Source organism: Schistocerca cancellata, chromosome 3, assembly GCF_023864275.1.
Source record: "Schistocerca cancellata isolate TAMUIC-IGC-003103 chromosome 3, iqSchCanc2.1, whole genome shotgun sequence".
NCBI lineage: Eukaryota > Metazoa > Arthropoda > Insecta > Orthoptera > Acrididae > Schistocerca > Schistocerca cancellata.
Window position 1 is genome coordinate 588,741,589 of NC_064628.1, and position 25,409 is coordinate 588,766,997.

The 25,409-nt window shown below is 41.0% G+C and overlaps 1 protein-coding gene across 1 annotated transcript in view; it reads right to left on the reverse strand.

Annotated features, from left to right (window-relative positions):
• Positions 1–25,409, reverse strand: part of LOC126175451 (sorting nexin-25) — a 173,113-nt gene that overhangs the window by 2,277 nt on the left and 145,427 nt on the right. The window contains exons 16-17 of the mRNA XM_049922252.1: positions 19,802–20,080; positions 5,254–5,397 (exon numbers count right to left, since the gene is read on the reverse strand). Of these exons, the coding sequence (XP_049778209.1) occupies positions 5,254–5,397; positions 19,802–20,080 (423 nt within the window). The remainder of the gene's footprint in view (positions 1–5,253; positions 5,398–19,801; positions 20,081–25,409) is intronic.

Here is a 25,409-nt window from a genome sequence, read left to right on the forward strand (position 1 = left end):
ACTATCAAAGTAAAGTCCTAAAAGGCATCCCTTAACTTTTGGAAACAGATGCAAATTGGATGGTTCAAAGTTGGAACTGCATGGATGATGACTGATGACAGTGAACCCAAGGTGTCAGATTGTTGAGGATGTTGCAGTGCTTCTGTATGATCTGGTAATGTCATGCTGAAGGAGAGGTGCTTTATGTGTGGACAAACTTTTCAAATTTGAAACTCGATTACAGCCCGCTGTTTTTCACATATTGACACTGTTACACACTGCCATGTTACAAGCTACAAGTTGAAGCCCTCTAGTGGCAGAGGGCTGCAAATATGTGGACATGAAGAACAAAGGTGTAAAAAGTGAATAAGGTTTGTTTTATTTAAAAAGCTTTAAGAGTTTTCATATAAAAATTCAGAGGCTTTATTTTTCAGCATGCCCTTGCATTTCCATGACAGAGACAATTTTATTGTTTACTCCACAACAAATGGCCCTTTTCATGGTACATAAAATAGAATATCAAATTTGAGATGAAAAAGAAATAACAAAATGCTTTGTCTGGTCCATATGCATCATCATTCAAATCCCATGGTACATCTCTTGTAATAACAGTGTTATGCAAATAGCTAGTTATAAAATTGAACTGTGGAAAGTCTAAAACAATCATTTTTCTAACAGTTTGCAGTCTAAGCCTTCTAATACAACTAGTTTGCTCGCAACATACAATGGGCTAATGAATTTCAAGGGTAATTGTGTTTGACGTACACAGCTCTTATTCTATGGGACTTCAAATCAAATCACACAAGTCAAACCTAACGTTTTCTTTTGTATCTCTAAATCATTTTAAGTGACTGGCAGGCTGATTCAACCAGCAATGCCAGAGACACTTTCCTTCCCAACACCAACCTTGTCCAGTGCTTGCACTATTTGTGTTAGTTTTAATTCAGTTATATTTCTTATCAATACACCTTTTGGGGCAAGTGGAGGACCTGCAACACTGTATTTTGATTATTGTGGCTGCTGCTGCTGCTGTTGTTGTTGTTGTTGTTGTTGTTGTTGTTGTTGTTGTTGTCTTCAGTCCTGAGACTGGTTTGATGCAGCTCTCCATGCTACTCTATCCTGTGCAAACTTCTTCATCTCCCAGTACCTACTGCAGCCTACATCCTTCTGAATCTGCTTGGTGTGTTCATCTCTAGGTCTCCATCTACGATTTTTACCCTCCACGCTGCCTTCCAATACTAAATTGGTGATCCCTCGATGTCTCAGAACATGTCCTACCAACCGATCCCTTCTTCTAGTCAAGTTGTGCCACAAGCTCTTCTTCTCCCCAATTCTATTCAATACCTCCTCATTACTTATGTGATCTACCCATCTAATCTTCAGCATTCTTCTGTAGCACCACATTTCGAAAGCTTCTATTCTCTTCTTCTCTAAACTATTTATCATTCAAGATTCACTTCCATACATGGCTACACTCCATACAAATACTTAAAGAAACGACTTCCTGACTTTTAAATCTATACTCGATGTTAACAAATTTTTCTTCTTCACAAACGGTTTCCTTGCCATTGCCAGTCTACATTTTATATCCTCTCTACTTCGACCATCATCAGTTATTTTGCTCTGCAAATAGCCAGACTCCTTTACTACTTTAAGCGTCTCATTTCCTAATCTAATCCCCTCAGCATCACCCGACTTAATTCGACTACATTCCATTATCCTCATTTTGCCTTTGTTGATTTTCATCTTATACCCTCCTTTCAAGACACTGTCCATTCCGTTCCACTGCTCTTCCAAGTCCCTTGCTGTCTCTGACAGAATTACAATGTCATCAGCGAACCTTAAAGTTTTTATTTCTTCTACATGGATTTTAATACCTACTCCAAACTTTTCTTTCATTTCCTTTATTGCTTGCTCAATATATAGATTGAATAACATTGGGGATAGGCTACAACCCTGTCTCACTCCCTTCCCAACCACTGCTTCCCTTCCATACCCCTCGATTCTTATAACTGCCATCTACTTTCTGTACAAATTGTAAATAGCCTTTCGCTCCTTGTATTTTACCCCTGCCACCTTCAGAATTTGAAAGAGAGTATTCCAGTCAACATTGTCAAAAGCTTTCTCTAAGTCTACAAATGACAGAAACATAGGTTTGCCTTTCCTTAATCTTTCTTCTAAGATAAGTCGTAGGGTCAGTATTGCCTCACGTGTTCCAACATTTCTATAGAATCCAAACTGATCTTCCCCGAAGTTGGCTTCTACCAGTTTTTCCATTCGTCTGTAAAGAATTCGCGTTAGTATTTTGCAGCTGTGACTTATTAAACTGATAGTTCGGTAATTATCACATTTGTCAACACCTGCTTTCTTTGGGATTGGAATTATTATATTCTTCTTGAAGTCTGAGGGTATTTCGCCTGTCTCATACATCTTGCTCACCAGACGGTAGAGTTTTATCAGGATTGGCTCTCCCAAGGCTGTCAGTATGGAATGTTGTCAACTCCGGGGGCCTTGTTTCGACTCAGGTCTTTCAGTGCTCTGTCAAACTCTTCACGCAGCATCATATATCCCATTTCATCTTCATCTTCATCTACATCCTCTTCCATTTCCATAATATTGTCCTCAAGTACATCGCCCTTGTATAAACCCTCTATATATTCCTTCCACCTTTCTGCCTTCCCTTCTTTGCTTAGAACTGGGTTTCCATCTGAGCTCTTGATATTCATACAAGTGGTTCTCTTTTCTCCAAAGGTCTCTTTAATTTTTCTGTAGGCAGTATCTATCTTACCCCTAGTGAGATAAGCCTCTACATCCTTACATTTGTCCTCTGGCCATCCCTGCTTAGCCATTTTGCACTTCCTGTCAATATCATTTTTGATGACATTTGTATTCCTTTTTGCCTGCTTCATTTACTGCATTTTTATATTTTCTCCTTTCATCAATTAAATTCAATATTTCTTCTGTTACCCAAGGGTTTCTACTAGCCCTCGTCTTCTTACCTATTTGATCCTCTGCTGCCTTCACTATTTCATCCCTCAAAGCTACCCATTCTTCTTCTACTGTATTTCTCTCCCCCATTCCTGTGAATTGTTCCCTTATGGTCTCCCTGAAACTCTGTACAACCTCTGGTTCTTTCAGTTTATCCAGGTCCCCTCTCCTTAAATTCCCACCTTTTTGCAGTTTCTTCAATTTTAATCTACAGTTCATAACCAATAGATTGTGGTCAGAGTCCACATCTGCCCCTGGAAATGTCTTACAATTTAAAACCTGTTTCCTAAATCTCTGTCTTACCATTATATAATCTATCTGATACCTTTTAATATCTCCAGGGTTCTTCCATGTATACAACCTTCTTTCATGATTCTTGAACCAAGTGTTAGCTATGTTTAATTTATGCTCTGTGCAAAATTCTACCACAGGACTTCCTCTTTCATTTCTTACCCCCAATCCGTATTCACCTACTATGTTTCCTTCTCTCCCTTTTCCCACTCTCGAATTCCAGTCACCCATGACTATTAAATTTTCGTCTCCCTTCACTATCTGAATAATTTATTTTATCTCATCATACATTTCATCAATTTCTTCAGCATCTGCAGAGCTAGTTGGCATATAAACTTGTACTACTATAGTAGGCGTGGGCTTCGTGTCTATCTTGGCCACAATAATGCGTTCACTATGCTGTTTGTAGTAGCTTACCCGTACTCCTATTTTTTTATTCATTATAAACCTACTCCTGCATTACCCCTATTTGATTTTGTATTTATAACCCTGTTTCACCTGACCAAAAGTCTTGTTCCTCCTGCCACCGAACTTCACTAATTCCCACTATATCTAATTTTAACCTATCCATTTCCCTTTTTAAATTTTCTAATCTACCTGCCCGATAAGGGATCTGACATTCCACACTCCGATCCGTAGAACACCAGTTTTCTTTCTCATGATAATGACGTCCTCCTGAGAAGTCCCCGCCAAGATATCCGAATGGGGGCTATTTTACCTCCGGAATATTTTAGCCAAGAGGACGTCATCATTATTTAATCATACAGTAAAGCTGCATGCCCTCGGGAAAAATTACGGCTGTAGTTTCCCCTTGCTTTCAGCCGTTTGCAGTACCAGCATAGCAAGGCCATTTTGGTTAGTGTTACAAGGCCAGATCAGTCAATCATCCAGACTGTTGCCCCTGCAAGTACTGAAAAGGCTGCTGCCCCTCTTCAGGAACCACACGTTTGTCTGGCCTCTCAACATATACCCTTCCGTTGTGGTTGCATCTACGGTACGGCTATCTGTATCATTGAGGCACGCAAGCCTCCCCACCAACGGCAAGGTCCATGGTTCATGGGGGGAGGGTGGCTGCTAATTTGAACAAAAATATTACAGTATGTCATGGGTTTCAACAGCTACACCATGATCAGGTGGAAGGCCTCTTTAGATACATGGCAAGCAACAACTGTAAACCAATACAAGATGTAACACAATCTGCTGACCATCTTGCTTACAGCTGTAAAAAATCATCACTGCTTTTCTTTCAGAACACTTACCTAAAGCGAGGCCTTCCAGCTGGTTAGGTACAACTGTAGAAATGCATATTGGTTAAACTGCAACACATGTTTTTATTTGAACATCTCTTCTGTTTCTCATCTAATACTGTGTTTGGGTTGGGTTGGGTTGAATTGGGGGGAAGAGACCAAACTATGAGGTCACCGGTCTCATCAGATTAGGAAAGGATGGGGAAGGAAGCCAGCCGTGCCCTTTCAAAGGAAACATCCCAGCTTGAAGCGATTTAGGGAAATCACAGAAAACTTAAATCAGGATGACCGGATACGGGATGGAACCGTCGTCCTCCCGAATGTGAGTCCAGTGTGCTAACCACTGCACCACCTCGCTCGGTAATACTGTGTTTATTCAAGTCTTTGTTGGGATTTAATTTTCCTGCATACTGAAATTCATGACTTATGAGACTTATAAAAATAAATACCAATTACTTAAAAAACAATTATGCTTCACTGTCAGTATAAAATGAATAGCAATTCAATACAAATAATATTTTGCACCATTTTCTATAGTCATTAGTTTCTTATTCAAATGAATAAAATGAAGCTGCGAGACACCAAATCAGTGATAATAAAACTGCAGCACAAATTTTAATAGACTTCAACAACTTTAAAAAAATTCAAAACTCATTATCTGTTTATCAATTTCTACTAGCCTAATTTGGATTATGTTACTAGCAGGAATCTGGACAAATCTTCATTATGAAAAACAGAGTTCACCTACCTTGTTTCCAGTTTCTGCTCTTCTGTTTTTGGTGATGAAGGAGCAATGAGTTTGTCATTAGGCCACCATGCTTTACTGATAATCTGAATGTAGTAATAAATCATTGATTCAGAAAACAACCATGTCACTGTTTCACACACCTGCCTGAAACAAATGCCAATTTCTATGACAACCACTGCACCACTGTCTTTTTTTTTTTCTTTTTCTACACCATGTTATAATTCTTAAAGCTACAAAAAGATATGCAAATCCAAAAGATCATTCTTGCAACATAATGTTGTTAAAAAGTAATAGAAAATAAAAGTCCAGTAGCACTAAGGAACTAACCAACACATACACACACACACACACACACACACACACACACACACACACGCACGCACGCACGCACGCACGCACGCAGAGAGAGAGAGAGAGAGAGAGAGAGAGAGAGTTTCTGATCTAGTGAATGGTGCTTCTTGCATGCATATGCCGTAGCACTGTATAGTGAGGTGGTTAGAGTCTGTCATTGTTGTTTGGTAGCTGTGTTCATTAATGTATTCTTGGGCTAATTATACACGCCACATTTCGAAGCTCTTAAGGTTTCAGTGTGAAGTGATTAAATGTTGTACTGTAGCATATGGGATGTTGCTAAAACTGACTGTAGTTAAAATTTCTTAAAAGACATCATAGTCGCCGTTGACTGTATAAAATATTTATTGTCACTATTGCAATTTTGGCCTTATGGCCATTTTCAAGTAACACTGCAAAGTTACCTAAACACAAAAATACAAAGTGAAGCACAGGGTGTATATGCATTATTAAGCAAACATTTCATTTAGAAAGTAGCTCAATTATAAAAATTGGAGATAAATGTACATTACTTACATTTTGTCAGAATATAAAACTATCTGACATGAGTACATGTCATCATCAAAATACAGCCTTTAGACTGTAAGAGTCCCACAAGATCCGATGAGTACAACACTTATTACATCGTAATATGTTGTTAAATATATACTGAACTGTCGATGTTACCATCATTCTAATAATATATCACACATACAAGTTCACAAGTTCAGGTGCACTGACAACATGTGGAGCTAAGTCAGTTGGCGCGAAAATACATTTACTAAAGATACTGCCTGTGCACGTAGCAAAGATAGTACATACCAAGGATACAACTTATAAGCTTTATATCGTAAAGTCTTTTCATCTGTCGACATCATACAGCTTAATAAATAGTGCTATGATTGTAATGGGCAGTAGGATAGGATGGGAATATTTATTTATAACATAATAGGGGATAATACATGTGTTATCTGTTAATAAGCTCTCACATTGACTTAAGTGCCCGTAAATGAGATGAAGACAGAGCTCTGATATATAATACTTTGTATGCGTATAAATTTTACAAATATAAATGGCATAAAACGCTCGCCAGCAATCCAATTCACTGTGCAGCACCACAAATTCTGACAAAACATCACAATGCCTCTGCACAAATACCTGATGCATCCTTCAACCAGGCTCTATTATAGCAAACAGGACTAAGTAAATATGTATTCTATTCCAATGAAATTGTTTAAAATGTTTTTGGTAAGTGGCTAAGATAACTGTACAATTCTATGAATTACTGTTGAAGTAGATTGATACAATAAATCACAAGCTTCAGGTACAATGAAATGTTGAGGCTACATTTCATTTATAAAACATACAAAAATAAAATACATTGGAGTATGCTTTTCTTCCCTCGTTATAGTCCATAAACTTTTCTTTACAGCAAAATACACCAGATTACTGATAAAATTTGTTTCTTGTGATTTAAGACAAAATTTGTCTGATACATCTCATAAAAATTGGCCATCTTAAAATACATAAAATAAGAGAATAGATACATTGCGAGTGGTAGCAGATATGACATTACACAGTTACTAATATAATTTTGAGGCATCTACTTTAAAAAAAAAAAAAAAAAAAAAAAAACAAAAAAAAAAATCACCCTCGTTTACACGCTTGTCTATACAAAATGTCAGGGTGGTAAACTCCCATCAGATGTCAAGGTATTGAATCTATGTTGTTTGCTGCCTTTAGCATTGTTTTGAAACATTTGGATACTTTCACTCTATGGGTGATGAGTCTCTGTTTGAGAAGTACTGCACTCAGTAACTGTCAATACCTTTGTTATATAAAGCTGTGTCATCTTTTCCAAACTGTAGTGCCTTCCACTCGTCTAATAAGTAATCTTGCCACACACTGAATGGCATCATTTTTACAGCCTTTAACATGCGGCTGCAACTTCTGCTCTTCATTCTTTTTCTGGCGTCTATAAACTCAAAAATTTTCAGTGCCACACTTGATAAGCCCATCTTTTTCAGTAGATGGTTACAGACTGCAATGTAATGTTTTTGGGCATTCTTTAGAAACCACAACTTGTCACATTCTTCCAGTTGATTACCTGTCTTCTAACAGCCAGTCATTTGAAAGGGAGCAGATTATCCAATGTAGTGTTCATTATGAAGAACTTGAAAAATACTCTCAATTTTTCTCAAAGCGGAAACATTCAAAACACGGGCCAAAAAGGTTTGAAATAAGTTTTCTAAGTCTGTATGCAACATTTGAATCAAAGGTATTCAGTTTGGAAAACACTATGTGAAGTTAGTGAATAGTTCTGCAACTGAAATAATGAAATGAAGTTCCACTTTCATTGAAGGTTTGTCTAAGGTTGGTTGGCTGGTTGGTTTTGGGGTTTGATGGGGGCTAAACATCGAGATCATCAGTCCCCAGTTCCCAACAGACATACCTGTAAAAGGCCTATACAGTAAAAGCGTAGCCTCTGTACCCAGTACCGCAGTAACACAAAATAGAGGACACTTAAAAGGAGCAGAGCAAATAGTTGACTAGAGTAAAACAGACTACTGTGGTTGATGATCAGGTAAAAGGTCAACCTCTCAACTACAAATGAAGAACCTCCATCTGGAAAGCATTGATAGAGGAACCAACACAACTTGTTAACATAAAAGACACTATTTTGGTAGCCATGTCATAATTAAAAGTCGCTGGAGTGGGTGTAGCCTGAGAAATCATGCGAGAGCACCCACACTAGAATGTGTGATAAAACCCAGCTGCATGGATAAAATGTAAAACTGAGTCCGCTATAGAGGCATCATCACCTAGAATTAAGGCAAGTGCAGCTGGTAAATTAAAGGACCGCCGCAAGAGGGCTAAAAGGGGACAGTCCATCAGAAGATGGACCACTGCCAGCCCTGCATCACAGCAACACTTGGGCAGGTTCTCACGACGAAGGAGATAGCTGTGGGTCAACCGCTTATGTCCAATTCGGAGTCGGCAGAGAACAACTGAGTCCCTACGTGTGCCCCTGTGCCCCTCAAGGATTAGTTCCATATGGTTGTAGACGACTTAACCCTGCGGAGCTTATTTGGCATGTTCAAGACAGACCATTCAGAGCTCCAGACATTGCGGACCTTGCAATGTACGGCTGACCGGAGGTCTCTTTCCATGAGATCAAGCTCCAGGGGTGGCGAAGTGGTGGCCTGCTTGGCCAACCGATCGACACGTTCGTTTCCTGGAATGCCGATGTGGCCCGGGTCCACACAAATGTCGCTGAACGACCACACTCGGCAAGAGCAAAAACAGCATCTTGAATACCGCGCACCAAAGTGTCCCAAGAAAAACACTGGTCGAGTGCTTGCAATCCACTCAGGGAGTCACTGCATATGACAAATGATTCCCCAGGGCAGGAGGAAAGGTGAGCGAGTGCACGATAGAGAGCAACCAGCTCCGCAGTGAAAACACTGCTCCCACAAGGCAGGGAATGCTGCTCAACGTAATCGCCGTGGATGAAAGCAATCCTAGGGCATCCATCAACCACAGAATCATCGGTGTAGACTACATCTGCATCGCGGCGAAACGAGGCAAGAAGAGCCAGGAATTGTTGACAAAGACTGGCAGGTGGAACGGAGGACTTGGAGTCGCAGGACAAATCCAAGCAAAGCCGCAAGTGGGGGAGGGACCAAGGAGGGGTAGAAGAGGAGGGCCAGAAGGATGGAGGAAGGGGGAAAGCACTCAAGTGACGAGAGAAGGGAATGAACGTGGACCGCAATCGGGAGACCCGACCTAGGCCGCCATCGTGAGGAGGGAAGTGCAGAAGATGGAAAAAGGAGCCTGCAGTTTGGGTGGTCGGGTGAGGCATGGACGAGGGCGTTGTAGGACGCAAGCAGCTGTTGTCGACGGAATCGTAGGGGAGGGATTCCAGCTTCTACTAGAAGGCTAGACACCGGACTAGTGCGGAAGGCACCTGTCGCCAGTCTGACGCCACAATGGAGAATCGGGTCGAGGATCTGCAACATTGAAGGTGCTACTGAGTTGTACACCACGCTCCCATAGTCGAGACAGGACTGGACTAAGGCCTTATAGAGCTGTAGGAGGGTTGTTCGTGCAACCCCCCGAACAGTGTGGATGAGGCAGCGAAGGATGTTGAGGTGCCGCCAGCACCGTTGTTTAAGCCCGCGAAGATGAGGTGTCCAAGTGAGCTGAGCATCAAACAGCATGGCAAGGAAGCGATGCATCTCCGCAATACGAAGGAGTTCATTGGCAAGGTAGAGCTCTGGATGGAGGTGGACCGTGCGACGATGACAGAAATGCATCACTCGGATCTTGGAGGCTGAGAACTGAAAACCACAGTTGGATGCCCAACAATGTGCCTTACAGATAGCACTGACATCATCATGGGCAGTTGAACTGGTATGCATGTACCAATCAGTTGTACAGAATCAGTGCAACTGGTCAATGTTGAAACGTGACAGAATTCCAGAAAAAAGCTATTATGTTTGGCCACATGCAAGGCAGCACCTTCAATGAAGTTGCCCAACTTATTAGGTGTATCAACATGGCATGTCCAACATGTCCACAAAGAATGATGTGTCTCTTGTAGCCATTTAACATGGTGTAAGAACATTGGTCATAAAAGAATCCTACACAACAGGGACCAGAGACAAGCATCACATTCTGTCAATGACGATCACCTTCAAAATCAACTGAGATCATTGCTGTCACTGAATGCAGCTCTACATCCCCGTATTTACTCGAATCTAAGCCACACTTTTTTTCCGGTTTTTGTAATCCAAAAAACTGCCTGCGGCTTAGAATCGAGTGCAAAGCAAGGAAGTTCTGAAAAATGTTGGTAGGTGCCACCACAACTAACTTCTGCCGTCGAATATATGTAGCGCTACACAGGCATGCTTTGTAGGCACAAAGATAAATACTGGCACCAAAACCTCTGCGTCAGTAAATAAATTAAAAAAAAAAAAAGGTGGAAGACGAGCTTTTTTTCTCCGCCCTGAGTTTTGACCACTGCATTTTCATACATTATCCAACGAAGTAAATACAAATGCCGTATTGTTCATCTTCGAATGTAGCAGAATTTCAATGTACTACAAAAATCTGACTGGCAAGACCGTTTGGGATGTTTGTCAATATGGCCAACTCTACGTTCTGAATTTTTTCCTACCTGTGAGAAGAGATGGTTGCTAATAGGAACCTGATGAAATGTGAATCGCATGCAGTATTCTCTTCACCATAAGAATAATATGAATATAAACATTTTGCCATGTATTCTTTTGTATTTGCTGCTATCTCATTTAAATCCCGTCTGCCTAATAAACTACGAAACTAGAGTGAGACAACAGCAAACGCAGAAGAATATACGTATCGTGTCATGTTTATATTCGTATTATTCTTATGCCTAATAGTGATACAGTCAGAAATGAAGCACGGCAACTGACTAGATTTTTAAATCTAAGATGGCTCTAATTTCTGTGCAGAATTTGATGTACTAAAGAAGCGGCCGCAAAGATTTTCAAACGGAGAGAAATTTTCGCCTAACTCTCGTTCAGAACATGTTCTATCACACACAGTCTATTATTTGGTTCTTGTTGACCATTATCAAAGAAAGCACCAGTGTAAGTGACAACAAATAGCAGTCTCTTGCCATTGTTTCGCTAATGAGACGATTCCTCTCTCTCTTTTTTTTAATTGTAAGCGGCGGTAGCGCACACAAAAGCAAGCCATGCCGCGAGCGGCGACAAGCCGTAAACAAGCACTATCAGAATGCGACAAACAATGCATGACACAGTACAGTAATGCATTTTCAGCTTAGAGTGACGTGAACACCTATAACAAAGAAAACGGCACTTATCAGATCAAAGCAAAATAAGCGACCAATTCAAACCAGACGAAGCACGTGAAAAAGGAAGGGTACCCATATAAATACGGACAGAGCGCCTGACTCATAGCAATGACTACCTGGTAAAGCGTAACTGCTAAGCTTACCACTCGAACCAAACTACTGTAGCTGTATCGTCATTCATTCGACCTAAATTGTGTCTCATATTACAATGGACCAACTTTGTTTCGATTTGGAGGTGCGCCCTAAAACTTTTCTCTCCCCTTGATTTTTGAGTCTCACATTTCAGGTGTGGCTTAGATTCGGGAAATTTTGTTTTCCTTTATTTCGAGTCTCATTTTTCAGGTGCGGCTTAGATTCGAGTAAATACGGTCAATAAGTTTCCAAGTGAACATTGCATAGAGAACTTCATGCAATTGAGATCGGGGGTTGGATCCCACTGGGAACCATGAGCTCAACAACTGGGGTCGTGTACCTCGTAAAAGGCCTTTCAAAACAAAAAACTGTGGAATGCAGCTCAAGAAATGGAAAACAGATTCTGACATCCCAGGGATGAGTGGGATCCACTGGACAGAACATCATTCTGATACATGAAACTATTTCTAGTACTCTATGTATCCTACTTCATACACTTTAAGGCTGATATGGATACTGCTAATTTATTTTGACAAATTGTTAGGAGAAATTGCCAGAAGTTCAATAAAATTAAATGTGCCATGTATATCAGATGAAAAAAAGGAAGCACATGGAGAATGATGGCAACAAGAATGCAGTTCTGCATCACCCACTTCTTATGCAGGTATTCAGCAGAAACAAATAAACATTATGGGAAAATGGGGTAAAAACTGATCTATCAATCAAATTATCCAATTGAACATACCTTACATTTAACTAAAGATGATGTCATCTTCAGATTCCCTTGCACATATAACATGCTTCGTGATTGTCAGGATTCTTGTTGGATAAATTATTTGTTAATATAAGCTTTGTGGATCACTATCATCACTAAAGGCAACCTGGAAAAGTTAGCTACTGCAGAAAATAGCCTCACACATACAGCAAGACACAGAATAACGGGAATGTTTGAAATGAGTAGTGGCAGCCATGGGCAGGTGGCAGCACTGCGGGTACGTGACAGCTAGTAAACACCATTTCAGTAATCATGGATCACTGGAATGCACAACAGCATGCATTAGCCATAAAAATGTTTTATAAAAACAATGATAGTTTAGTAGCGGCGCATGTTTTATAAAAAGAATGATAGTTTGGTAGCAGCGCAGAGGGAGTTTCAATGTTTTTATAATTTAGGACATCATGATGCCAGTCCGTTGAAAAATGTGATAAAATGTTGGATTACTGGATCTGCCCTCATGAAGAAACCAACAGGACGACCAAGAAGTGTGCGTTCTCCAGCGAACATTGATGATGTATGCAAGTCTGTCTTACAGAGCCGACGGCGCTCAATTCATATGCAAGCAGCAGTGGTTGGAATGTCCCGAGAGAGTGTTCACAGAATTCTTCATCTTGATGTAAAATTTCATCCTTACAAACTACAGATTGTGCAAAAATTGAAGGACAATGATTATCGGTTACAATTAGGATTCTGTCAACAAACGATAACAAAAATAAACAATGACAATGAATTTCTAAACTAGTTGTGTATATCAGATGAGGCACATTTTCAACTCACAGGTTATGCGAATAAACAGAACTACCATTACAGGGCCAACACTAATCCTAATGTTCGTGAGCACCCTTTATACGCTAGTAAACTGACAGTATGGCATGGTGTTTCATCACATGGTATTATCAGACCGTATTTTTTTGCAAATGAACAGGGATACACAATAACTGTCAATGCGGATCGTTATGTGTAGATGTTATTAAGTTTCGTTACACCTGCATTGAACAACTTTCCAAACGTCCAAGGAGCCTGGTTTCAACAGGACGGAGTAACATCACAAACTGCAGAGCAGTCTGTGGTGTTTGTGCAAGAACTGTTTGGCAAGCATGTGATCTCACGATTTGGTAACATTCCCTGACCCTCTAGATCGCCAGATTTATCTGTCTGTGATTTTTTCTGGTGGGGCTACCTCAAGAGCAAAGTCTACACGACACGACCACGAACCCCGGATGAGTTAAAACAGAGAATTCGGGATGCAATACACAGTATCCCAGCTGAGATGTTGCAGTGGTCAATGAGGAAAATCAACAGCAGATTTCACAAATGTATGAGTACAGGACGATGCCATCCAAAGGATGTAATTTTTAAAAAATGATAAATGCCATCAATGCTTCATAAATGGCAAAGTTGTAAGGTTTCAATTACTATGAATGCAATTTCTTTCCTTTGTCACTTCTAGTTTTATTGGATTGTGGATATGTTCCCATTTTCCTGTGTCACCCTGTTTATGCAGAATGTTGTCCGGTAACACAAAGAACCTTAATCATGCTACTAATTTTACCAGACATAACAGCTATGTACTCAGCACAGTGGAGATCACGACACTGGCAATAGAAGAATAGTGGCAAAGAGAACACAGTAACCCTGTATGATACACTGGTACTATGGTAACCCTTTAAGAATATAGAGTTATTTTATAATTTTGGAATGGATAGGTAGAATTTTTGACATTTTAAACAACTGAGTAATTGTATTAAGTGACAAATAGGACTTGTTGAAATGAGTTACTTATATATTTAATACTTTTCTATGTTTGGTTTGTGCATTCTTTAATGTTTGAGATGCTCCAGGGACATCGTGTGGTGACACTAGACTGCCATACAATGTGCTTACATCACCACAAACATATGCCTCTGAGTCTATAATGCCGTGTGCTGTGCTATGGAGTTCCTCCTGTGGGAATTTTTGTGGTATTGGGATCCCAAGAATTAAGAGCTTCTGTGAGATCATGTCAAACACAGAAGACGTGGATGTTGTTACTCAGACTTTGAATAGCACATACGTAATCAAACTATTTAAAAAGCTTTACTAAATCTGGCTATCCGATTCATAAATTCATTGTTTTTGGGAAGTGTACTCCTCTGTACTTATTCCACTAGTAACTGATTAGTACAAGAGAAGGTTGACTTCAGGACAAGGTTCCAATTGGCAAATTTCAATCCCACCAACAAGAAACTCAACAAGAACCCCCGGAACCCCCACTGGGCTACCACCTAGACATTGTAAACCAGCCAATGTCTCCCAGTACCACCTGTGACACGCCATACAATCACCATCTGACTATCATCTTCAGTCTGCTCTTGCTTATCATGCTATTTACAATGCTTGGTAGAACTGTACTATACCTCTGTTTCCAGGTGGCTTCCACCATACATTGTATCCATTGTGAACTACTGTCCTGTGAGCTCATTAAATACTCTTGTTCTGGAGGAGTTGCTAGAGTTTTTTACATCGTGAATTACAACATAAATGGTGAGATTTGTGGGCATTTTCCATGTTCGTTACGTAACCATGGACACTGCACAACAGGCTATCACTCCAGGTATACCAATGGAAGTCATGCTACAGCAATTTCTACAATAGCAGTTAGAGGGACAGAAATGTCAGGAAGATTTGTTGTCTACATTGCTCTCCCAGCGGTCAACTACAAATCCAATACCTTTTCCGCCTTACGACAAGGTGGCAGAAGAGTGGGAAGCATACGAGAAAATGCCTCTGGAAGCACTTTCCCGCATTCCAGATAACAGATCAAGCTATTGTGAAGTAACTTTTCCTGTCATGGATCTCACCCAGTATATACCAGCTTTTGCGAAAACTGACCCTTCTCACAGAACCAGTGAATCTGACCTTTGACGAAATGCATGTTCTGTTAATCAGATACTTTCATCAACATTGCCACGTCACTGCAACCCATCTGGAATTTTGTAAGTGCCCTAAACAGCCTGATCAGTCATACTGCACATGAGCGTCTGAACCTCAGGGACTTAGTAGGAAATGCCATTTTGTAACTCCAGTAAACAAAGAACCATATGCAGAGGAGATGATTACAGATGCGACCATACAGACAGCTCCAGATAAGGAGGTCGAAGTTTCGCAACCCACAGGCCATTTATTAAAATTCTGGATTGAGGTGACAGCCATCATGTCAGACCCAGGAGAGAAATTCAACTTTGCCAACACAGCAAATGCAGTAACAGTAGAGTGCAAACACTGCCAAACTACGGCTCCGTCTCATAACCAAGGAAAGAAGCTTTAGCCCCCTGACTGAACATCTTTCCATTGTGGCCAGATTGTTTACGAACACGTCAGAGACTACTGCCCCAACAGGTAGGTACACTGTGAAGCATCCCAGAAGGAAGGGCAAGTCGTGCCTCCCTGCCACACACTGGATGAAAAATACACACCTTGACAGGAACTAATGGACATTAATGTGAATCTGTTGAACTGTCACAGCATCGTGGTGTCACCTAAGAAACTGTTTGCTCACTTTGTGCAACAAACAAGTTGACACCGGTGCTTCAGCATTCCTGTTAAACACTCAAACGTAACTCCAGCTGGGCGCCCACCTCTTGAATCCACAGCTTGTAGCTTAGTGCCATATAATAAACAGCACATTCCACTCAAAGGTTAGCTCACAACCACAGCAATGTGCAAAAATGCTGTATGACACCTCACCATGCTTTTGGTTCACAGCATGGATGCGGAGAATCTATTTGGTCTTGATGTTTTTTCAGCTTTTGGATCTGTGATCAATGACTTGGTTCACCTGGTCTTGGAATAAATACCATTTTGGGACTTGGAAACCCTCAATAAGGAGTACCCTGACATTTTCTCTGGGGATCAGGGAAAAGTGAAGAACTTTACAGCACTAAAGATATTGGCATCCCCTTGCTTCTTCCATGCCCCTTGCCCTGTGAAATGTTGCAATGTATGAGCTAGATAAACTGACAGCCTTGGACATCACTGAACTCGTGTCTGCAAGCAATGGGCTGCACCTTTGGTTACTGTGGAAACTAAGACTAAGGTTATGGTCAGTTCCCATTCAATTCCCATCCCGACACCAGATAAGCTTTTCTCTGCTCTCACAGAAGGAGGTATTTTTCTACAGTTGATCTCTGTCAAGCTTGCTTACAACTACTGCAGGATGAGAAATTGCAGAACGTCCTAGTAGTCAACATGCTGCAAGGATTATTTCATTTCAGACATTTAGTTTTCACAGTGGCCAGTGCCACAGTAGTCTTTCAACAGTTCCTCAAGAGACTGCTGCAGGATGTTCCCGGTTGCATAAATTACCTAGATGACATTGTGGTGATGGGGGTCACAATGGAAGAAAAGTTAGGAAACTTGCTGCAGCTGTTCCACGCCCTCAAATAAAATCTTGAAAAATCTCTCTTTTTTTCAGCTGTCAGTAGAATAACTAGGACATATCATTTCTTGTGTAGGTATTAAGCCCACACAAAAACTGGCTGAAGCCGTTATCGCACTTCCTCACTCCACAAATTTGAAGGAGCTCCAGTCCTTCTTGGGAAAAGTGACGTCATTATGGAAAATTTATCCTGGGCACAACATTGATTGCACATCTGCACAACAGCCTGTGTGGTTGTTGTCATGTCAACATGCATTCAAGGCACTGAAGTAGGCCCTCCTATTGGCATTGTGCCTTGTGCATTGTGCCTTGTCAATTTCACATGAGCAGATAGCTAGTGAATGCCTCTAAACAGGGTCTGGGGGCCATCCTGTCACACAGAGACATGGATGGATTGAACATCTGATTGCATTTGCATCAGGAACAGTCAATGTCATGCAGAATAGGTATTTGTGAATATAAAATAAAATAAAATAAAATAATAAAAAAAAATGAAGGAGTCTCTCATGATCATCTTTGTGCTGAATAAATTTCAAGTATTCCTATATGGAACAGTTTTACCTCATTAAGGATCATACACCATTGATCTCCCTCTTTGGTCCTGCAGCAAAGCTACCTGAGTGGACTACCCAATGACTCCACCAGTGGGCGCTGTTTCTCTGCAGGTACAATTACGAAATTCACTTTTACAATACCACTCAACATGACAACGTGGATGCTTTGTCCTGCCTCCCAAGTCTCCCAATGGACTCCGGCCTGAAGTTCGACCAAGGCAAGGTCTTGTGCTACCAGTTGGACAAAGACACTCAACAGGTGGTAGACACTCTTCCTATCAAGGGGACCCATGGCACCTTAGCCATGGCCAAGGGTAGAATCTTACAGCAGGTACGGCAGTACAAATAACTAGGCTGGCCAGACTGCATTACCAGTTTGGACTGTAACCCATTGTCACATTACTTCCACCTCTGTCTCTAGCTAGTCCTGGTCGATGGACTTACCTTAGTAACCATGGATCAATGGTTTCCCTGGGTATTCCCATCAGAACTGCCGTGCCTACAATCTAAAAGCTCTGGCATCAAGATCACTGGGCCAAGTCGGGAACTAAACTGCTAGCCAGGCACAAAGTGCATTGGCCATACATATACCAGCAGATCGAAGAACTTGTTCTCATAACAAGCAGCTTCCCACCTTGGCCAATGTTCTCACACCAATGGGAGCAGGTTCATGTCAACTTCTCGGGCCACTTTCTGGTTCTACCTGACTGATTGTCCTCAATGGGTACTCCAACTTTCCACATGTGATCAATTACCAGTCCATGAGTGCAGAGGCTATGGTCACAGCGGTCAGCAGAACTTTCGCTACTGACGGACATACTCTCACACTGGTCTCAGATGCTGGACCTCAGTTCCACATCCAGGTTTTCATTGAGCTCTGTCACAGAACTGGCATTCAACACCTGTTGTGCAAACTTTTAAAACACATACGAAGAAATGGGATGCCAATGCTCTTACAGATCAAAACCAATAGGGGAGAAGAGTCCAGTGGAACTCCTCCATGGCTATCAGCCCTGAAAACTTCTCCATTTCATGCTGCCAGCACCTGTGGTGCCGTCCACATTGCTGTCACCACCCTTCTGGTCAGACACTCAGGTGTGGGTGCGGGGCTCTGAACACCAGGGAAAATGGGTCCCAACAATCATCCAGCAACAGCTGAGATGCCATGTGTTTACACAGGCAACAGGTCCACTGTACAGTGACACACCATCAAAATCAGCTCTGTCTGTGGCATGGGTCCCAACCACCACTGCCTCTGAGCCCTCTGCTTGACACACATCATGGCGATGGCACCTTTTGTTTCTCTTTCGCTGGACACTCTGCTATCTTCCCTCTTCCTCCACAGCTATTCCTGCCCTCTGGTTCTAAGTCCTGTTTGTCAATTTTGGCCACACCCTCATCTCCCTCTGTTTGCAGGCTGCCCAAGGTGGACCAGGTGTTGGGTAAAGATCAGGTTGTGGTACCAGCCCTGCTGGCACCACCCTCACCACTGCAGCTCCCTTCCATGCCAGGTCCCAATGTACCCATGAAGTGACCTCTGCTACCAGGCTCGGAGCCACCAAGGCTCTGACTACATCACCAGGTGGGGATCTTCCGGCCGTCTGATCCCTCCTGCTCTGACTGGGAGCTGGTAAAACCAGAGGGTTCATCCAGTGCTTCTGAAGATGTTATCCTGGTTCGGAATGCTACCCAGGCGCTCAGCCGCATGGTGTGAACTTGCTGAGACAAGACTCACCATTTCCCCATAGAAGAAGGGACATGGTAACCCACTGGACTGCCACCTAGACATTGGGCACCAGCCAATATCTCTGATGTCAGTCGTCATCAAACGACTGGCACATACAATGCAACAGTCACTCTGCGTCCACTATTGTAAAAGCAAGGCTGCCAGGGGGAGACACCGCACCCAGATGACCATGGATGATGGCTATACATGTGCCTCCCAGCACCATCTGTGACAAGCCATCGACAAATACGATCACCACCCGGCAATCACCCTCAGTCTCCTCTTGCTCATCATACTATTTACTACGCTAGTTACAACTTTACTGTATCTGTCTTACCACATGGCTACACCATACATTGTATCCATTGTGAACTACTGTCCTGTGAGGTCATCAAATATATTTGTTCTGGAGGTGTTCTCTCATGTTTCTTATGTTGTGAGTTACAACTGGTGGTAGTTGCCTCACTCCCATTACAGTCATAATTACTGGTCTTTAGTCAAGTTGAGCCACAACTCATTGCTTGACCTTGATCTAGCATTTTCAAGAAGCCATTTCTGTTCACCAATTGGAAAGACTACAAACAGGTTCAAAGTACATCACATATACAAAAATCACCACGACACATTTACTAGCAGTTGCATTTTATTCCCTGGTGATGAGAACAACATTATGGTCCTTGAAAGCTTGAGATTAACTTTAATTTGATGTAACACATATTTTCTCGATCTGTACTATTCTTGAAGCAGTACTTACCTATTAATGGATTTGTTGTAAGTAATTTGTACAAACATTATAAGTGTCTTGCGTAGCCAGCGAAACATTCCAGGGTCAAATAACTCCTCAAGTAGTCTGTAGAGTGGTTCAGCAATTCCATCTAGAGCTGCTGTGTCTCCTATAGCCAATGGGCCAACTCCACGATTGGGCTGTCCATTTCCTACATCATTATCTAAAAGCAGTGTCACTTCTTCATCACCACTCTCACGTGCTGTTCCACCAGAAGCTGGAGTAGTTTCAGGGCTATGGTCTGAACCACTGTAAACACATAACAGAAATAACACTTTCAAAACATTAGAACCCTCAGAAAACGTGCTACGTATTTTGCAGTAGTAATCCTAGATCATTTACACAGTCCAGAAGAGAACAAAAATAATATTATTAGCTAAAATAGCCAGGTAATTGGTCCCACTAGTTGTTTTGTGTGTGTGTGTGTGTGTTGAACCACTGTAAACACATAACAGAAATAACACTTTCAAAACATTAGAACCCTCAGAAAACGTGCTACGTATTTTGCAGTAGTAATCCTAGATCATTTACACAGTCCAGAAGAGAACAAAAATAATATTATTAGCTAAAATAGCCAGGTAATTGGTCCCACTAGTTGTTTTGTGTGTGTGTGTGTGTGTGTGTGTGTGTGTGTGTGTGTGTGTGTGTGTGTGTGTGTGTTTTCAATGAAATTCGATAGAAAACACAGGGAACAGATGAATTGCATTGGATGCACAGAAAAGTATGAGGGTTGGAACTTAAATAGTGGCAACTATTTATTCACAACCGATACAAAAGAGTTACATATTTGCACCTGTTACTATCCTTCAAAACAGTCACCAGCATTGTGTAGAACCCATTGCCAGTGATATGGAAGGCATAGAATACCATTAGCAGAGCCTGTTCTGTTGATGATGCGAATGAAGCGGTCTACTGCCTATTGAATCTCTGGAACAGTTCTGAAGTGAAAGCCACGAAGTGGTTCCTTCATCTTCAGAATCAAATCAAAGTCACAAGAACTTAAGTCCAAGGAGTATGGTGGATGGTACAGTACTTCCCAGTCTCATTGACCGAACAGAGCAGCCACAGCTTGCGCTGTATGTGCCTGCACATTGTCGTGCAAAATGGTGGGTGGGATGCGCAGAAAGTGTCCTGCTTCTTTCGCAAAGCTGGTTGCAGGTGATGCTCTGCTCCAAAAATGAACAGTAATACTGTGCATTAACGGTCTGCCGTGGAGGAACGTAATGCATCAGGATAACACCATCACAGTCGTACATGAGAATCACCATAACTTTAGACCGCTCCACTTGCACCATCAACAGAACAGGCTCTGCTAACGGTATACTTCACCATCCACATTGATGGCAATGGGTCCTACACAATGCTGGTGACTACTTTGAAGGGCAGTAACAGGTGCAAACATGTAACTCTTTTGTATCGGTTGTAAATAATTAGTTGCCACTATTTAAGTTCCAACCCTCGTATGTACTGCTTTGCGCTCTTTTCATGTCAGGAGCAAATGAAGCAGGCCAAAGGAAATATGGATATAAAAAAAAAAATGAGATTGACTGAAAGTGCAAAATGCTAAGCAGAAACGGCTAGAAGGCAAATGCAAGGCTGAAGCGTGTATAACTAGGGGAAAGATAGATAGCACATACAGGAAAATAAAAGAAATCTTTGGAGAAAAGAGAAGCAGCTGCTCAAATATCAAGAGCTCAGACTGTAAACTAGTACTAAGCAAAGAAGGGAAAGCTGAAAAGTAGAAGGAGTGGACAGAGCAGCTGTAAAGGGGAAAAATTCAACAGAGCACTGAACACCTGTGCCAGAACTTGGCCCCTGGAGTAGATGACATTCCCTCAGAACTACTGATAGCCTTGGGAGAGCCAGCCATAGCAAAATTATTCCACCCAATATGTAAGAGATATTGTTGTTGTTGTGATCTTCAGTCCAGAGACTGGTTTGATGTAGCTCTCCATGCTACTCTATCCTGTGCAAGCTTCTTCATCTCCCAGTACCTACTGCAACCTACATCCTTCTGAATCTGCTTAGTGTATTCATCTCTTGGTCTCCCTCTACAATTTTTACCCTCCACACACCCCTCCAATACTAAATTGGTGATCGCTTGATGTCTCAGAATATGCCCTACCAACTGATCCCTTCTTCTAGTCAAGTTGTGCCACAAACTCCTCTTCTCTCCAATTCTATTCAATACCTCCTCATTAGTTATGTGATCTACCCATCTAATCTGCAGCATTCTCTGTAACACCACATTTCGAAAGCTTCTACTCTCTTCTTGTCCAAATTATTTATCGTCCATGTTTCACTTCCATACAAGGCTACACTCCATACAAATACTTTCAGAAACAACTTCCAAGACAGGTGAAATACTCAGACTTCAAAAAGAATGTAATAATTCCAACTCCAAATAAAACAAGTGCTGACAGGTGTAAATTTGATCAAATTATCTGTTTAAAAAGTTTTGGCTGCAAAATACTGACATGAATTATTTATCGAAGAATGAAAGAAGTGCTAGAAACTGGCCTCAGTGTAGATCGGTTTGTGTTTCAGAAAAAAGTAGCAAAATGCAAGGCAGTACTGGCACTACAACTTCTCTTAGAAGATAGGTGAACGCAAGGTCAACTTGCGTTTATAGCATTTGTAGACTTAGAGAAAGCTTTTGGCAAGGCTGACTGGAATACATTCTTTGAAACTCTGAAGACAGCAGGAGTAAAACGCAGGGAGTGAAAGGTCACTTACAACTTGTACGGAAATCAGACGGCAATCCAAGTACAAGATGAAGAAATAAAAACTTTGAAGTTTGCTGACGACACTGTAATTCTGTCAGAGACAGCAAAGGACTTGGAAGAGCTGCTGAACATAATGGACAGTCTTGAAAGTAGTAAATAAAATTAACATCAACAAAAGCAAAACAGGGGTAACGGAATGTAGTGAAATTAAATCAGGCAATGCCAAGGGAATTACATTACAAAATGAGTCACTAAAAGTACCAGAGGTATTTTGCTATTCCAGCAGTAAAGTAACTGATGATGGGCAAAGTAGGGAGGATATAAAATGTATACTGACAATGGGAAAAAGTGCTTCTGAGGAAGAGAAATTTATTAACATCAAAGATAAAGTTAAGTGTTAGGTAGTCTTTCCTGAAAGTATTTGTATTAAGTGTACCCTAGTATGGAAGTAAAACATGGATGAAAAGGAGTTCAGACAAGAAGAGAACAGAAGCTTTGAAAATGTAGTGGTACAGAAGAATGCTGAAGATAAGCTAAGTAGATCATGTAATTAATGAGGAGGCAATGAATAGAATTGGGAGGGCTGTGGCACAACTTCACTAAAAGAAGCACACATTCAATTTACTATTGGAGCGAAGTGTTGGGGTAAAAATTGTAGTGGGAGACCAAAAAAAGATGATAACAGTACACAGATTCAAATGGATGTAGGTTCCGGTTTTTATTCAGAGATGAATAGGCTTGTACACAACAGAGTAGCCTGGAGATCTACTTCAAACCAGTCCACTGATTCAAGACAACACTAACCACCACCACCACCAACAACAACAACAACAACAACAACAACAACAACAACGTGTGCTGAAAATTCAGCTTTACAGCTCAGATGGCAGGAATTGTGGATCCTGTCAAGCTCCTATTTCTTCAGAATCTTGTTCTCAAGTCACAGTGTGTGGCCTCTTTTCTTTATTGGTGTCTGCCATGCTCACACATTGTCATATAGTACAAAATTTTCTCTGTGGAATATGTTGTTACAGAAAATGAAAATTTCAACGCAGATCTATGATATTTTATGTCGAAGTTATTACAGATGTCCCCTCACTGGCAGCTTTAACATTTAAGAGACTGTTTCTGTTTTAAATTTAAACTAATGTTTAAAGAGTAAACCCTGTCGTCTTCATATGGAATAAAACTGACAAGAGCATTACTTTATGCTCAAAGCATTGAGTTTAAATTTGGAAATGGCTAAAATACTGCGAATCTTTTAGACATACACTACCAGAACAAATATGTATCATCATAATTTAACTTTGATTATGCTAACTTCATGATTGGCAGATGTCTAGGTGAGCAGTGGAGATGCCGGTTCATAGGCAACATGCCATGTGCTCATGCAATCTACTATTGCACACACACTAAAAAGAAAGAAATGCTCTATGCTGCCTTGCTTGCTTGGCCTCCTTACACCCTTTGGAGCCCATGTCACCCAGCAAAATACTGCTACTTGTGCCTGCAGAACAAACAACACAGCAAGGACATGGAGCTTAAGAAACAGTTGCAACTAGTTGACACCCAGCCCCTACCACTTAACTCACAAAGACGTCAATTACAAAGTTATTTTAATCAAAGTAAAGAATTACATTGTACTTGTATCTGACACTGAATAGGTGTACATTGTATCAGCTTAAGCACTTACTGCTAATCTTGTATCCCTTGTAATTTAGTTTTGCTCTCATGTATTTGTTTGATATATTCCAGATATGCTGCAGATCAGCTTGTGTAGATCCTGTACTCATCTACATACTCTTTATTTTTTAAAACACATACAATCTGTCAACAGCATTCATATGAGTCACATGTAGGTATTGAGTTTTTATTTATAATTTTTTTTGTATATCTATAAACGTGTAACAATGTTGGTCATCAAAGAACTGTCATTCTTTCTCCTCATTCAAGTCCTACTTTATTTAGTCTGTCTCAAAGTTCTGTGTAATTATTCTCACAGCACCATATCTCCTACTCATCTTCATTTACTTCCTCTTCCCTTTCTCCAATATTTGTCTTTATTTTCCTTGTGAAGTCCTTCCATATACTCCTTCCACCTTTTAGTCTTTTCTTCTCTATAGAGTACTGACTCACCACATGAGCTCTTCAATTCATACAGCAGCTTCTCTTTTACCAAAAGTCTTCCTAATTTTTTTATAGGCAGCATAAGTCTTTCCCCAGGTCATTCATTCTTCTTGCTTCTGCAGCCTTGCATTTGTCCTCTAGCCTTTCCTGCTGAACCACTTTGGATTTTCTGTCAATCCAATTTTTTAGTTTGTATTTCCTTCCTCCTCCTTCATTTTTATGTTTTCTTCTTTCATCAGTTAAATTCACTATCTCCTGTGTTATCCAGGGATTCTACTAAGCCTGGTCTTTTCGCCTGTTTGACCTGTGCCCACCTTCACTATTTCATCTCTCAAAGCTCATCATTCATCATCTACTGAATTCTTTCCCCCCTATTTCCATCATGTGTTGCTTAATGTTCCCTTTGAAACCCTCAACAACCTCCAGTTCTTTCAATTTACACAGGTCTCTTCTCATTAATTTCCTACCTTTCCCGAACTTCTTCATTTTAATCCCCACTCCTTAACCAATAAATTATGGTAAGAATCCACATCTGTCCCTGGAAATGACTGAAGTAAAATATGGTTTCTAAATCTCTGTCTTACCTTCCAGGGTCCCCAAGTCTTTTCCACATATACAACTTTCTTTCATTATTCTTAAATTAAGATATTAAATTGTGCTCTGGGCAAAATTCCAGTAGGTAGTTTCCTCTTTCATTTCAGTCCATGATCTCCCACTATTTTTCC